The 17498-nt window shown below is 38.6% G+C and overlaps 1 protein-coding gene across 1 annotated transcript; it reads right to left on the reverse strand.

The window, feature by feature from the left end:
* Window positions 1–11232: 11232 nt before the first annotated feature.
* Window positions 11233–14887, reverse strand: LOC124147296 (carbonic anhydrase 7-like). The gene is made up of 8 exons (XM_048403997.1): window positions 14823–14887; window positions 14377–14549; window positions 14177–14198; window positions 13728–13855; window positions 13185–13280; window positions 12702–12819; window positions 12317–12426; window positions 11233–11836 (listed from the first exon to the last, which is right to left on the reverse strand). Exons 1-8 carry the CDS (start codon window positions 14848–14850, stop codon window positions 11729–11731), a joined length of 783 nt encoding a protein of 260 aa, XP_048259954.1. The 5' UTR covers window positions 14851–14887; the 3' UTR covers window positions 11233–11728.
* Between the last annotated feature and the right edge of the window lie 2611 nt (window positions 14888–17498).

Below are 17498 nucleotides of genomic sequence, written 5' to 3' on the forward strand. Positions count from 1 at the left end.
CGAGGTTTATTGCTAGGGGAATCCCCGAGTTGACACGATTGTCGCGGGTTGGTAAATGATCGCCATTAATGAAGTGATTGTTTGTGGATTGCGAACATATTCGTTTTAAGTTTTGCCCACGTGAGTCATTCAGGGTGACTGCAAATACTCGTAACGTTTTTCGTTCGCCAAATTTATGCTTTAGATAGTATAATTATGATAGAACAGTCATCACTGCTTATGTCTTATTATTTCACGTAGGAATATGTCCCATTTCCCACACCCCACTTTCTGTTTGGTATTTTGTAGAATTATTAAGAGAAAGTTTTGTGTGGGACTTAACATTTATCACTAATTCTAAGAGGATATTGGAAATGATTATGAACAGCCATTTTGTCTCACCGTTGATATAATTTTAGATCTTCACAATCACCGGGTGTGACCATGTAGACAAAATCTCGTTAGGGTTTGTGATTTTTACATTTGCCCAATGACCATGGTGAGTATTGTTGGGGATACCAAAGGTGACAGTTTACTATTAGAGGAAATTGGTTGTGAGTAATTATACCATTTGGATAGGATATCTTTAGGATTTTAATCCTTTCTTTCTCTGTGGGTAATCCTTTCACGTTGATGGAAGGAAGTCACTCAACCAGGTCATGACAATGGTTATGCACAAGGCTCGGAATCGCGAATGGAGGCTGGACATGCAGCATACAGTGTAGGCTGGCACCTCGTCTTTGTTTCACTCGGTATTTAAAACCTTGACCATTCACAGGTGCATTTGTCCATTTACAATGAAGATGTTTAGCGTTCCCAGTATTTTTATACTATCTCACTGATTACTTGTTAATTGGTCACTGCAAGTGCCTTAATTATTTAAATTTCAGTGAACTGAGTTTGTTCACATGTTAGCTTTCAAAGGTTGTGATGGATACTTGTATAATCATCAGTTGAGTTTACTCACTAACTACTGTGAGCGTTTTGGCATGACTTCTGTGCATGTATAAACATAGTAACTGCTAAAAGCGGCGTAAAACCATGCTCACTCACAGTAACTGTTAATCCTCTGCATTGTGCTGGCAAATTTGGGATAAACCTGTGACGATCAAACTTAGTTAGAATCCTTGTTTATCTGTGACATCTTCCAACTGGTGACATTTTAGTAAACTTGAAAAGTGATGATGAATTTTAATAGTTATTTTATTATAGTTTTTCAAATTGTAAATAAAACTTTGATAAAATTGTGCTACACTCTCTGGGAAAATGTATTGTCTGTGGGTAAGTTTATATGTCACGTCACATCAGCATTTGTTCAGTTATATTGCGGCGAAATAATTGCCAGCTTTTGGGACTACATGTAACATGGCTGCTTTTGTATTTTTTATACAGGTACTTGACTGCCTCGGTAGTGCATGATCAATTAGAATTTTCATTGTGTAAACAAATCAGTCAAGTTTGCAAAAGTAGATGAATAAGTTGATAAATTTGGACCGCAGTTACCGATTAACAACTTAAGACATAGAGACAGGTCGTTGATATATAACAAACGTTATGGTCCTGTTAAGACGATTGACAGTTAGAACGTTGGAGTAAATGACCCTATATTGTAGGGTCAATCGCTTTTGGCATGTTTAAACTCACTTTAAGGCACATGACAAGTCAAAGCTGACCGTCCTGATTACGTTCTTATGTTTGACAGCAACTATGCCCATGGACTTCAGAGAAAGATATGATTTCTACCTTGATGTTATTACAATAAGCGAAAATGTCTTCGAAGTCCACAGTTTGTTAAATAGCACAAAAATAAATGTGTTAAAAATCAACGTTTTCTTTTATTGAGCACAATATTTGAACTGTATTGCTGTAAATAATCTAGCCTGCTGCCTATGTAACTTAAACAACTTTATGTAACTTTAACTTTATGTATGATCTTCATATGCCACGTCTTATGACCTCTTTTAGCCCTGCTGACGCTATCATAATGTTCAATTTCAGTCTGGCACTCCAAGCGTGAATAAGTATTAAACATGTGTTGATAAACCACACTGACGCATATACATTTTTGTAGATATGAAACATTCTAGCTAGTTAATTATGGATACACTGGGCACATATACATAAGAAAATCCCGTGACCGATGAATTGGTACCTTGATATGCAACAAGAAAGAATCTTGTTTATTTCCAGGCCATCCTGATCATCATTTACTCCTACTTCATGCATGGTTAGAGGCAAGATCAAAGGCGCCGCCCAGCATTTATTAGAAAGAGAAGAAGAAGAGAAGAAAATTGTTTTATTAAAGTGTCACATGCTGCAGTACTAAATATATGGACATATAAACATTTCATTAAAAAACAGCACCCGGCCAGTTGGCCTACGAGACACTAATTACATAATGGTACATTTAAAATATTAAAAAATAAAAAATAAAAAAAAAAAAAAAAAAAAAAAAAAATAAAAATAAAAAAAATAAAAAAATAAAAAAAAAATATAAAAAAAAATAAATAAAAAAATAAAAATTAAAAAAAGAAGAAGAAAAAAAAAGGGAAAATTAGTTTTGTATATTACTACACCCACACTCACACCGATACACCCACACACACATCCGCATTAAAATCCCGCTCAAAGCATTCAAACAGGTAAGCATACAAACAGGTAAGCATACAGGACGCTCACAGCAATCTCATACAGGACACTCACAGCAGTTTCATACAGAACACTCACAGCAATCTCATTCAGAACACTCACAACAATTTCATACAGAACACTCGCAACAATCTCATTCAGAACACTCGCAGCAATCTCATACAAAACACTCACGGCATTCTCATACATGTCATACATTTATACACATATGCGTCCATATACACACAACTTTATACATCAATCGTGTATACTAACCTACATGTATAACTAGCATACATACTAACATACCAACCTATATACATACCTATATTCATCAAACATAAATCAATCCTTATTATACATACACAGGTCCATCCATACCTATATCCATTCAAACACACCTCAATCCAAATATACTAACACACATACGACCATACATCCATACCTATATTCATCCATACACATATCGATCCATATATACATACACACATACAACCATACCTATATCCATCCATACACACCTCAGTCCATATATACATATACATATACACATACAACCATACCTATATCCATCCATTCACACCTCAGTCCATATATACATATACATATACACATACAACCATACAAGTGTCGTACTGAATACAGTATGAACATACATTAAATACAACAGATGATATAAATGAGGGGCACTGTGTACTAACGTACATAAACACACCCACCTACACACCTACGTGCATATATAAGACAATGCATAACATGATGGATGGGATAAAAAGTAATTAAAAATAAAAGCTAACAGTTTATATAACTTTACCCTTAGAATTAGAAAGAGGTCGTTATACACGCCCGAAAACCCCTGTTTCTGAACGCGTCTGTAAACTATGTAACGGCCAAACTGTTGAAGATGAAGTTCACTTTTTGGTAACGTGTGACTGTTATAGAGAGCTAAGACTTAATCTTTGGCAGAAAGTATCCCTTATTAACCCCTCGTTTATTACGATGTCTCCGGCAGACCAAACCGTATTCTTAATGCAGTGCGACGAACTGGTTAAACCACTTGCTGCATTAATCTTCTCAATGTATCGGAGAAGAAAATATATAAAACAATAAACTGGGTAGTTGTGTGTGTGTGATAATTCTTATCATCTATCATGTTTTGCTGTGTTGTAGGGTTGATGTGTGGGGGTTGTGATGGGTGGCTGGCCCGAGAGGTTGTGATGGGTGCTTGTTTCATGTTGTATGTGTGTGTGTGTGTGGGGTGGGGGTGGGGGGTGGGTCGTTGGGAGGGAGTGTGTGTATGCGGCGGTAGATTGTTACTTTGTTGGTGTCTTTGTGCGTGGTTGGTGCTTCTTTTTTGTGGAGACGGGGAGGGATGAGGATGCGAGTGAGGACGTGGTTGATGGGTGCGGATGAGGGAGTTGGTGTGGATGCGGGAACGGATACAGGTGAGGGTGTGTTTAAGAAATAGGGTGTGTGTGAGAGTGATTTGTAACGGTGAGGGTTCGGATGTGATTGAAGTGATGTCAATGAGGGTTTGGGTGTGTCTGAATGTGCGGGTGTGTTTGCGTGGTTTGCGTAAGCTGATGTGAGTGAAGGTCTGGATGTGGGAATGGATGTGGTTGTGTGTATATAGGATTTTTGTATGGGGGATAATATTATGAATGTTATTTTCATAATTGCTATTAAATGTGGTGTGTACATATATAAAATAATGTTTTTATGAGTCTTTTAGTGTCTCGTAGGCCATTTTGGCCGGCCGCTGAAGTTTTACATCTTGCCTTGTCATTTTATATGTACAGCGGGTGACACTATAATAAAATATTCTTCTTCTTCTTCTTCTTCTATAAAGTTTACGGCGCCTGTACATTCTGTAGACAAGGGAGGCTAGGGATTTACTTATACATGTAGTATTCATTAGATAGCAGGTCTGTTGCAGTAGAGAAAAGGTCGGGAAGGAGGGCTCCAAGGAGGCAATATAATTCCATAAATCATATCTTAGATCAGAATAAAAGTTACATTCAGTTAGAAAGTGGATTTCATCTTCGATTGCTTTAGAGTCACACATTTTACATATCCTTTCTTCTAAGGGGACAGTCGGTCGTGAAAATCTACCGGTCTCTATTTCAAGAGGTAAAGTTCCTGTACGTATTTTGGCGAGTGTACTTCGATAAGATCGGTCCATTATAAGTTGAACATATGGTTCAGTGACAACAGACAGGGTTGTCTGTTTCGCTTTGAACCACCATTCCCACCCTGTCGGTAGGGGCTACCTAATCGGTGAGCACATAACTGTGTCCAGTCTACCGCGGGGTTTGATGCGGTGTCAGTGTCGAAAGGTTTTGTGATAGTTGTGCAAATATGCCTTGTATATCGTATATTTTTGTTACTAACTATCCTCTTATTTGCTAAAAGAAAAAGGATATTACCAACAATAAGTTAGCCAACTGGCATATCCACTGCCTGCTACATTCCTTATATAGGCTAAACGGTCCTGTTTGTGTGTACTAGACGTAACATCCGAAGACAAATAAAGTCAATTTTAAGACAGTACAGACTATGGAGCCGAAAGGTAATATGTCCAGAACGCATCTGCTGTGTAGAAGAGGATGACTATGAAATGAAATACTATAACGTTAGATCGCGAGGGCGAAACATTAATGTAGATACACGAGAGTTGGGACACTGGCTGTGTAACACCAAGACACGCGGTTTGAAATCAGTCACTGACATTAGAGATGATGTTAATTAAACACACAATTTTGCTTTCATATGAAGCATTATGAGAACTGGGGAGCCAATATGCACGTATAACACGCATTCACACACGGAAGAAATTTATAGTTGATATTGTATATTTTTCAATCAATCTGAACACATGTATATCAAAATAGCAAATAAACAAGTCCATGGAAAATGCTTTGTTGCACGATAATGTTTTTATGCTTTCACTTTGACATTATATATCATAACAGAGTAAGAGAAGGTTTGGGATTCCTCTTGAAAGTACTAAAATAACAACTGTTGTTTACTGAACAGAGAGTTTTTATGATAAAAACATTGACTATTCATTTCTTCTCTCATTTTCCAATGTAGTTCACTTCAAATATATTCTCTTTTTCTAAACTGTTAAAAAATGTTAACATTTTTAACATGACGCTATCTACAGGTTCAGCCATTTCCAATTTCCTCCACTAGTTATTGGAAACGTTCAGGAAAATATTTCCTTTCTCCCTTAGTCCCATCTTTCATGCATGTAAAACATATAGTAAGTGAGAGCTTTATATAATCCATACAATAAACTGATGTTCATTCATTATGATATTGATGGGTGTAGGGAACAGTCCCTTTGAACTTTATGATTTCACACACACACACACACACACACACACACACACACACACACACACACACACACACACACACACACACACACACACACACACACACACACACACACACACACACACACCTCACTCACACACACACACACCTCACTCACACACACACACACCTCACTCACACACACACACACACACACACACACACAATATAAAAAAGCATCACCACTTCCCAAGTTCACTACAATGTCACCAGTGGGAGGTTGTCGCGGATAAACACGGATTCTAACCAAGTCTGATCTTTGTTTACCATGGAATGCATGAACTGGTTGAGTGACTTCTTTCCATCGGAATTAAACACAGAGAAAGAAAGGGCTAAAAATCCTGAAGATAGCCTCTATAAATGGTATTAAGTATTCACTACCAATTTCCTCTAATAATGAAATGTTCCATTTGACATCACTAAGCACCAATACTCAGCAGGATCATTTGGGCAATTGTAAAAATCCCCTCTAATGTGAAACCCCCAGTGATTGTTAAGATAACAAATCCTATCTGTAGTCAGAAAACATGACAGTCTATATTCATTTCCAATATCCTTAAGTAAATAGTGGGTAATGCAAGAATAACACCCTCTGAAAAGATACCTCTAGTCCCTCACCAAACCTCCTCTTATTAACTTTTACCACAAACAAACAAAACATTACATTATTGAATATAGTAAAGATTTATAGGTATATATGTTGACTATACATTATAAATGTTGTATATATGTAAATAGGGATATATCAAATATAATACTAGAACAAATGGATTTTGTCACACAGAGAGAAAGTTTTAAATATAGATAAAATTAAGCCCTAATATATTAGTAATGTATAGCTTTGTTAGATGTAAAGCATAGCAGGATATAGTAATATAAACAGTTAGGCTGTTTTTTAGTATGAGGGACTTGCTAAATAAAGGAAAACTGGAGTGAAGCCCAGCTTCAACATTCATATATTTATATGTTAACATGTTTTATAGGGCTTGTACAAGAAACATATTCTCCAGCAAAAGTAATTAAGCATTAAGAAACCTGACACACACTTTTGACGTTCAATCCGTAATCTGTAGGTTTGTTCATAGGGACAGGACGTCGATCTTTCTGAAGCATTGTTTTCACACAACAGCCGATAATCCCTAAGCTTACTCTGCTCCATTCGCCTTATTAAAAAAAATACCGCGAGTAGTTTCAGCTCTAGTGACCAACTGCGAGAGTAGGCTTCTTTCCCGGGAATACCTCTGCCTTCTGGCTTCAAACGACCGAGGCATTTATTTTGTAATCTAGGCTTACATACATTTACACACACGCACGCACACACATAAATATACATAGATAATTTCCATACATTTAATCATACATACAGCCATACATACCATGCATACACATGGCCATGTAATCATACGTACATACTGAATAGGAAGCGTGTGTATTGATCTGTTATCTTAATCACTGACCCATCAAGAGTGTCAGTCGGCATGTATAAAATCTTTATAACCGGTGAGATTGTGATAACTGTCACATAACTAGACACATGTTAACGATAATAGTAACAGAGAGATAAATAAACGCAGGTCGGGTAAGTATTCGCTGAGCAGAGTTGCGTCCCTTGGGCACGCCAGAAACCTATGATTGTGGGTTCGAATCCCGGTTCGCCCCAATTATGTTTCTAGGTTTGTCAGCACCATACCCGTGCTTTTTGGTTTCACCGAAGTGGTAAACGTCTGAGACCTGCATCACTTCGGGCTTTCCTCCCACATTAGGCTGACACTCCGCGGTATGACTGGAATAATGTTAAAAGCGGCGTTAAACCCAACTCACTCACTCATCTAAAAAATCAAATATAGTATTGTATCTATAGCCTTCGTCTCCGTGAACTTTATGCCCATTTTTTAATTATTCGTGAAGATAGGTACAGTATCGTAACATTTGCATATATAGTCATATTCAGATGATGTCTCTACACATATGTAAGGGCAAGCTTCTTCCTTTTGTTTAGTCAGCAGCTTTCCTCCTGGCTATGAATGTGGAACACAGGCTTTAGGGTTACATATGAATCTTGTTATCATTGTATTTTAATGCGATTTGAATATTATTATTTACGATCGTACTTACTTCATGTTTTAAATGAGACGTTTCTTATTTATATGTAACCACAAATTACAATTATTGCTTGTAAGCTCAACACAATTGACAAATACTCTAAAAGATATGACTAGTAAACCATTAATTAAGTTAAAAAATATATTGTAAATGCCAGAATGATGTATCTAGGATCAATTAGAAGATATATGGACAGTAGCGCTGGGAATTTATTCAACAGGCCCGTGAAAACAATACTGTTTTAGCTCAATGTCTACCACTCCTGGCGGCCATTATGCAACGGCCATCTTACACACAACCCCGCGCACAAGTCTACAGGTCTTTTCCTTTGGTAAAGTAATTAGTAGAACCCTCTCCCTCAAGTGTATCCGCCATGATATAACCTACTCTCACTAATTAAATGCTGCCCTTTCCCAGCGTCACGGCTATGGAGCTGAGACAAAGAGACCCAACCATCATAAAGTAATTAGGGTCCAATAAAAACAATGCTCCACTAAACCTCATAAACATGATAACTGAAAGTCATACTACAGACGTTTAATGTCAAATCACAAAAAAAACATTTGAATAGCAATAACATTTAACAGGACCATGTATTCTCTTAACACCATCGCAAAACATCATGTAGAAGCCACAACAGTACTCATATTTTCCAACAAAATCACATCTAAAAATGAAACATCAGCAAGTACATATAATAAAATGCGTATTAAAATTTTTCGTCAGGAAATCAAAAGGTTATCTCCTTGTTACCACCTCCAGGTTCAGCTAAACATGGGTCCTCCTTTGGTCAAAAGTTTGTTTCCCCTCTAATGAGAGTGACACGCGTTGCACACGAGTGACGAACGGGGTGCACACGGGTATCACACGCGTGACGGACGGGTTCCACACGAGTGACCAACGGGGTGCACACGGGTTGCGTAACGCGGTGCCCATGCGTGTAAGGGGAATGAACTTCTGGGCAGTAGTGTATATCCGTACGTTATCTATAAGAATAGTTGGGCATTGTTTTAGATCCGTAGGTTATCTGTAGGAATAGCTGGGCATTGTTTTATATCCGCACGTTATCTATAGGAATAGTTGGGCATTGTTTTAGTATCACTCATATCGTATATTTACCTTATCGGTCTCACTCACGTCATATATTTTACCTCATCGGTATGACTAGCGTCATATATTTAACCTCATCGCTATCACTCACGTCACATATTTTACCTCATCGGTATCACACACGTCATATGACATCATTGCAGATTAGCAAAGCAACGTCAAGTAAAGTTACGTCCGACTGTACCGCTACGGGTCTCTTGAATCCGATGTCGAGTCAACTGAAGATATATTTATCGAACAACCCCCGAGATTTCTATTAATAATGAAACACATGAAATATAAAATCGCCTTCATATGATTCCGTTGACAATTCCGACTACATGTATGTCATTAGAATGTGTTTATGAATCGTCATCTAATATTGATGATACCAGGTGTTCGCGAAAAGGTGAGCGTATCCTGCCCCACCGGTGGCACACGTCACAAACACACGCTAAGGAGGGTCCAGTGTTCGCCGGAACAAACGCGGGATCATATGGTAGAAGTCAAAATGGGGAATGCATCGGACATCATTTTGATCACTGATGCGTCAAATTTGAAAATGTCCTCCACATGTCTTCCATAAACTTTTGAAAACTTTACAAATGCCTTGAATGTTTTAACCCTGATGAAACAAAACTTATTGTCGTATGACGCTCTTCGAAATCTTCACAGAAAGAACATGCTCGTTTGTAGTGAGTGACTGTGTGAGTGAGTTTAATGCTGCTTTAAACAGTATACCGGCTATATCACGGTGTGGCAGCTTCATGTGGGAGATAAACCCGGAGTGATGTAGGTCTAGGATAGAGTGAGTGAGTGAGTTGGGTTTAACGCCGCTTTTAACAGTATTCCAGTTATATCACGGCGTGTCAGCTAAATGTGGGAGGAAAGTCCGAAGTGATGCAGGTCTCAGACGTTTACCACTTCGGTGAAACCCACGAGCACCGGTATGTTGCTCACAAACCTAGAAACATAATCAGGGCGAACCGGGATTCGAACCCACAATCATAGGTTTTTGGCGTGCCCAAGGGACGCAACTCTGCTCAGCGAATCGCGGCGCCTTAGACGACTGGGTCACCCGTGCCCCCTTTTTTAGATGATAAAGTACATCATTTGATAATATATTCAGTAATTAATATCTAAAAACCGATTTGCCATATTGATAAATATTTCATGATAAAACAAAATCAAATGTGTGATATAAATTCATTCTTTAGTATCCATAAACGCAACTCTGCACAGCGAATCGCGGCGCCTTAGACGACTGGGCCACCCGTGCCCCTCTAGGATAGAAGGTAGGTAGGATAGAAGTGTCCAGCAACGTATCTTTGCCGTAAGAGGCGACGAAATGGATGGGGTTATCAGGTTCTGTGACTTGGCTGATGCTTGTCAACGTATCCCAAGTGCATGGATGAATCAAAAGGAAGTCATTCGCCGGACTGTCTGATTTGTAATCGATTATTTAGAGATCGCCGTCATTTAGCTGAAATGTTGCTGAGCGAGGCGCTACAGAAGAAAGAAAACCCAAAGAATCAAGCACTGTTATCTCCCTTTACTAGAACCAACAACTGGTTCCAATGGGTGAGTGAGTGAGTTTGATTTTACGCCGCTTTTAGCAATATTCCAGCAATATCACGGCGGGGGACACCATAAATTGGCTTCACACATTGTACCCATGTCGGGAATCGAACCCGGGTTTTCAGCGTGACGAGCGAACGCTTTAACCACCAGACTACCCGACCGCCCCTGGTTTCAATGGCAAAGCTGAAGCAAACCACGCGCCTCCGATTCAGAACCTTCTCGTTTACCTCCTTGTGTACCTCCCACTTAAGACTTGTTTGAAATTAGTATGTTTCTTACTATACGTTGCCTGGGTGGTTGGTTGTCACTCTACCCTGACGGATCGTCGTCATTGTTGCCGCATGCTGGTTTCTATGGCGATTATGTGGTAATAGTGCGGTGTGAAACAACATTCACTCACCCGCTGGTTTCACACTATATACAATATATACAGAACAAATGTAGATACGGCGCAGTAAATCACAAAATCAATGTTTTTTGCAGATACATTTATTTAACTTAAGTTTCTATTTGTGCATGTGACAATACTGATATAGCAGCTTACTCAGTGCTCCTTGAGGAGAAACACAACATATGGATCATTATTATTTTGAACATTATTGGTATGGCTACAAGGTATTATTCTAATAAACATATAGTATAGTAAACATTTCAAAACAGCTTCTTCGTTTGCTCTTATGAGAAGCTAAAGTTGTATTTATCTGTAAATATGTGACCAGCTTTCGTCTATGTTAGCAACAAAAGTATTGGAATCTGGGTGAATGACTTTTATCCGAGTGTTACAAACAGCAACGCCTACATTCACCTCTCGCAGATACAAGTGCTGGTGCAGTTTCTGCTGTTTATTCTAGCTATGGTATAGGGTTGACAATATTATATTAACAACTTGAAGTGAATAGAGTAAAAGTGTGTTCATGTAGATAAACTACAGGTCCGATCCGATGTCCATCTCGATCCATTCACCGCATCATTTGAAGGACGCTTTCACCACCCTGTCTCCAAGAGGCATGGTGGGCCGGAAGTTGTTTTCAAGGTGGCCGCCATCTGCATCTTTCAGATGTCTCAGACTCTTCAGCTGCAACCAAGGAGGTTAGTTTCAAAACAACACCGAATATATACCAGTTAGTTTTTGACGTGTCAACGTCTTTTTCTATGTGACCCATTAAAGGATACCAACTAACCAACACTTTTGATTAAGATGTGTTTACAGTTGGTACACTGTATACTTGTACATAAGCCATTTATTTATTTTCAGTTTCTGGTGTCTCTTACTATTTGTTTCACTGACAAAATAGAATACGATGGTGCGTTGTAAGTTAAGGAATGATATGTAAGATTACTGTGCCAGTGAAAACTCTTTTCACGTTACGGATCTCTGGTAATAAACCAATGCATTGTTGAAGTTTACATCAAGTACATACGGAGCTCTGAAAGTGATCAGTTCTAATTGAGAAACAAAATCGTGTTTCACTAAGCTGACACAACATCACCTTATTCCCGGATATAACACTGAAAATACTGAACTGTTTGATAATTGTAGAAATAAGGAACAAACCTGGTGCTCAGACACGTGAATGGGTTCTGCCATTACTATCCACGTGACACTTTCCGACAAAGGGGGCGTGGTCAGAGATCCAGGGTAGGTATAGTACTTTGTTGTGTCAGCTGCAAGACAACAGACATCAAATGTACATTTCGACAGCATTGTCAGTAAGGCCACTCACACACATGGATACTTTACACACATAGTATTCCTGGGGGAATAGGCATCTAGTTAATTATCTTAGTTTTAAGATTCGCCTAGTCGACTTGTGTCTGGTCCATGGCTTTCAACCACAAGTTTATCTGATGCACTCACTTACTCACTCACTTACTCAATCACGCACTCACTCACTCACCCACTGGCTCACATCATGCCATATTCTTCCGAGAGAACTTACATGGCAGCAGTTTAGATGGATGCAAACCATGCTTCATATGAGTGCTGGTGTGTGCTTTCTCGACTTTCGACATCAGTTCGCACAGTTTTTCGAATTCTTTATGTTCGTGTTTACCTTCCTGAAATGTTAAATCCTAAATTAAGATGGAAAGCACGTGGATTTATAGAAATAGAATTGTTAAATTGGCATTTTTTTACGTTTGATGTGGTCATTCACGTAACATGTTACGTTTCGCTTACATCTTTTCAACTTTGCTGAAGGTAAGTTCAGACAGGTTTACATTTTGCAAAGAACGAATGGGTATACAAACATGAATACCATAGATTTGCAGCCTTAGATCAGTGAACATTGTGACATTCGTATCAAATAGGTGACCATTTATCAACAGCTATTCACTATTTCAGGAGAGTGATTCACTTGGGTAAGAGTACTTAATAGTGCAACGAACGTCCAAGGAAACAAAATAATGAAATAGTGTACAACCTCGATGAAAACTGCAAGCACCGCCAGGCCATCCTTCTTAGAAACAGCCTCCTTAAATGTTCCGTATTTCTTGTGGTCATAGGTCACGAAATGAAGCTGAAACATCATTGATACTGTCGTTATTATCTTTCACATTATTCAGTTGCTATCAGAGCAATTTAATATGTAATGAACAGAATCAACGCCACAGAATTATCTGCCGAAACAGATCTTGCGTAAAAGGCACAATAATGTTGGCAATTATCCTGCTCTACCAGTAGCACCCGTCACTCACGCAAATTCATTGAACAACTCCGTGCCGGTGATTAAAGAGACGTGAAACTGAATGTAAAACATTTGCAAAAGGTCCTTTAGATTCCACGTTCATGTCATGTTAACAATAGACTTAGTACATTTCCCGCAAACATGTTCTTCACCGTTAAGTTTACCAGTCCTTAATAATACATGTCCTCTATGTGTTATGAGACTAAAAGTCGAAGTATCAAATGCATTTCTGTTTGTTCAAACAGATGATCTTTTGTCCTCCTAGATTGCTTGTTGAACCACCCACCTCTGCGGCATGATGTTTCCCATCGACCGTATGTTCTGTCCGGTGTAGTCGGTGACTCCCCAGTGGAAGTGAAACTGCTTCAAATGGTATTCCTCTTTCTCGAGGATTCCACCAGTCAAAGCTTTAATCGTATAAAGTATACACATGTATGGGAAGGAAACTAAAACAGATGTTGGCCATACTTACTGGCCTTAAAAGGAAGACATTAAGTAGTCATTGTGTAATATTTGTAACATTAACAAAAGCATAGATTGATTATTTAGATACTTTCTACATTTACGTGGAAACATTACTTTTTGAATACCAATAGCAGAGTTTAGGTTCAAACCGTTAAGCAGCTGCAACGGAAACTATTATTATACCAAGATCTTGGAAACAACACGAGGTTTCAATCCACATTAACATGCCTCCTAAACAGTTTTAAAATAAACAAGACCCTTACTCGAATGTTCCTCTATTTCCACTTCAAAGGGGGCGGTCGGGTAGCCTAGTGGTTAAAGCGTTCGCTCGTCACGCCGAAGACCCGGGTTCGAATCCCGACATGGGTACAATGTGTGAAGCCCATTTCTGGTGTCCCCCGCCGTGATATTGCTGAAATATTGCTAAAAGCGGCGTAAAACCATACTCACTCACTCACTCCACTTCAAAGGAGTGTCCATTGTTCTTTACTTCGGGGTGATGCTCCTTCTCGAAGTCAATGTGCAGGTGATGTTCGTGGAGTTTGTGATCAAATTTAACCAATTCAGTTTCAATGTCGATAGGAGACTGGTGGTGTCCCCCTGCATTGGGGCATGTCAGGATCCAGTGGGTAGGTCCTTCAACAATAGAGAGGACTCGTGAGAGTAGCTCATGAGTGTGAGCGTGACCAAAACCAGACTCTGGTGATAATTTAAGGTTTGAAAGAAACACACTATTTCGAATGATTACATTTTTTTAAAATGTTCTGTTCACATCTATGTATGTATGTATTCAAATACAGCTAAGCAAGCTATAAGTGATAATTAAAGAATATAGTTTGAGCAAACAATTGAAAATATTAAAATGTGTTGTTGAATTATGATTAGGAGTAAAACAATTAAAGTCCTTACCGTCCTCAGCTCCGTAGCCGAATTCCATGATGATGTCCACGACGTGTGTTAGTCACTGAATACAGTGTGGCGTTTGTGGCTCCTATTTAAGCTACACAGAGGCCCCGCCCCCTTCACATGCGCAGGTATATCAGTATTCTGTTGCTGTTGGTTGGTACATGTTATTGGTGCAGGTTAGCAGTTGAAACCATAGTCGTGTTAAGTTCGCAATTACTATGCGCTTAATGTGTCAAACATACGAGATGCTTTGACATTTTTTAGGGAGGAATGTTTTAAATATGGTTCGTGTTGAACATGAATATATTTGCCCAAGTTTATGAAATAAGTGTTCCCCTGCAAAAAAATATCAGCCTTTGTCAATAGGTAATAATCCCGCTTTGATTAGTGATGAAGTCATTTCAGGGAGTGTGATCTTTAAATGGACCTGAGAAAGATATCATTTTTGATGACTTTAAAGGGGTCAATGTTGTCTGATCAAGGTTCAAATTTGGGTTAGCTTTCTCAGAATTAAACCAATACGGCAACTACGTACAGCAAAATGTGTCCTCGCAACAGCCAGAAGTGGGGAAACAAAGAAAGAAATAGAGGGACAAAGGAAGAACTAGAGAGGCAAAAATTAGAAGTAGTTGGACAATGGGAGAAATAGAGTCTAAGAAAGACAAACAAATTGAGACAAACAGAAACAAAGAAAGAAGTAGAGAGTCACAGGAAAGGGTAGCGGTGCAATAAAGAAGTAAAACGTCAATGGAAAATATGAGACATAAAGAAAGATGTAGCGGGTAATTAATATGGACAAAAAAGAAGCCGAAAAACAAAGAAAGAAGAAGAGAGAGAGAGAGGAAAAAGAAGAGAATAGAAGAAACATAGAGACGAGGAAAGAACTGGTGGGATAAAGAAATGAGTAACGAGGCAAAGGAAGGACGAGAGAGACATAGAAAGAAGTAGAGAGACAGAGTGAAGTAGAAGGACAATGAAATTAAGGATTTTCAGACCAAAAATCTATCCCCTTCAGCAAATGACCAATGTGGCCAACACAAATTACCATGCATCACTGTATTGTAGGTGTGTAGGATCAGACACATTTTGATATACACGTCTATTAAGTGTGGAAATGAGATAAAAATTGAGGTTACTATCTTTTTCATAATTCATCAATCAAAGTGAGGCCGTCTAATACTGACATACGATACCTCTGCTACCTGGTACTACACACTCCCACTTCAGCCAGTGAGTAAAACCAAGCACGAATTTACGCATTGCCTAGAAAGAGCTGTTTTGAGTGACGTGGTCTTAAATACCTGTCAGGGGCAAATATCTGATTCTATTAAACTCTCGTTGAGGTACATCAATGAACAATCTCAGTTACAAACGTTATTCCATCCAAATGTGTTAGTCAAATCAATTTCTCTCAAAACACAAAGGCTTGAATAAATGCTAACTTTGTTCAAAAGGCCATTGAGAGACTTGTGGTTTAGTAGGTAGGTGCTCGTGACACAATTTCAAAAGAGCTTACACGTGGTATATAATAGGCCAGCCCCTCTGACGCGACCATACAGATAATGAAACAGCGAATAAATTTGTCTGGGATGAAGCAATATATTCCGGGTTGTGACGTGTAGACCAATACATCCTCAGGAACGTGTACATTCAGCGCCAACACATGGTCCTTCAGGGTATAAAATAGACCACCTCATCCGATGCTACCATATAGATAACTAAATAACTAGTAAATGAGTCTGGGACGTGCAGACCAATACATAATCGAGAACCTGTACATTCAGCACATCATATACTCTAGACATAAACACCTCGCCATGGTGTGTGTGTTTCTAATCTCCAAGCTCAACTAGACAGGGATTAGGCGGACGAAGCTAAAAGAATATGTGATCTGTCTTTGCCTGAGAATACAACAAATAAGTTGTCCGTTTTTAAAACTGTAAAACAGCTTACGCATTTGAACGATGTTCATTGTTACGTTTCGACTTTCAAATTCAAACAGTAAGTTAACCCAGAAATCTGGTTACGCAAAAGAATTCATTGTGAAACCAAGAAACAACAAAGAAATGATACTAGTATACAGATTACAATCGTATTCAATAATTAACTAGGTAATTATATCAATAAAAAGTAATTACAATGAGAGTACACAATATAGTGGAATTCAATGGCAGTACAATCACGATGGACAACAACTTGATGTGAAATGAGTTTAGAATGCTCTTTATTACCATCGATGATTTTAATGAATTATCAACAGTCAGCCATATCTGTGTGGTCTGAGAATGATAACAAGTGAGTATGAATATATAATATGCCAAATGTAAACGCGGAGTTGTACAGAGTGTGGAGATCAGTAAGCGCTAGTTTGAATTATCATTACAAGACGCGTACACACGTGTTAGTATTACAAACAGATTCAAGAAGTCGTGGATGATTAAAACTGATGTTAGTCTAAAGTTACCACAAGACCAGTTTTATGTCTATAGATCAGACAGCGACAACATTACACCAGTACAATTTGTACAGCAAACAAATAAAAGTGGGCTTTTTAAAGTACTCATTTGGGGAGGTCAGCCTAGCAATGTGACTGGATTTTGAACAGAGATAGACATTTTTAACTTCACCTTTAATGTTAGTTTTTAAATATCTTGCATGTTCAAGCTAAAAGATACGAAA

This window comes from Haliotis rufescens, unplaced genomic scaffold (assembly GCF_023055435.1).
Source record: "Haliotis rufescens isolate VD_foot unplaced genomic scaffold, xgHalRufe1.0.p SCAF_30, whole genome shotgun sequence".
In the NCBI taxonomy this organism is placed as follows: Eukaryota; Metazoa; Mollusca; class Gastropoda; order Lepetellida; family Haliotidae; genus Haliotis; species Haliotis rufescens.

Excerpts from the sequence above, each read along its gene's own strand:
- LOC124147296 (XM_048403997.1), bottom strand. The coding sequence starts at position 14,850 with ATGGAATTCGGCTACGGAGCTGAGGACG. Across the intron at positions 14,199-14,376 it reads ACAATGGACACTCCTTTGAA|GTGGAAATAGAGGAACATTC; the intron begins GTGGAGTGAGTG and ends GCCCCCTTTGAA. Across the intron at positions 12,427-12,701 it reads TCCATCTAAACTGCTGCCAT|CTGACACAACAAAGTACTAT; the intron begins GTAAGTTCTCTC and ends GTTGTCTTGCAG.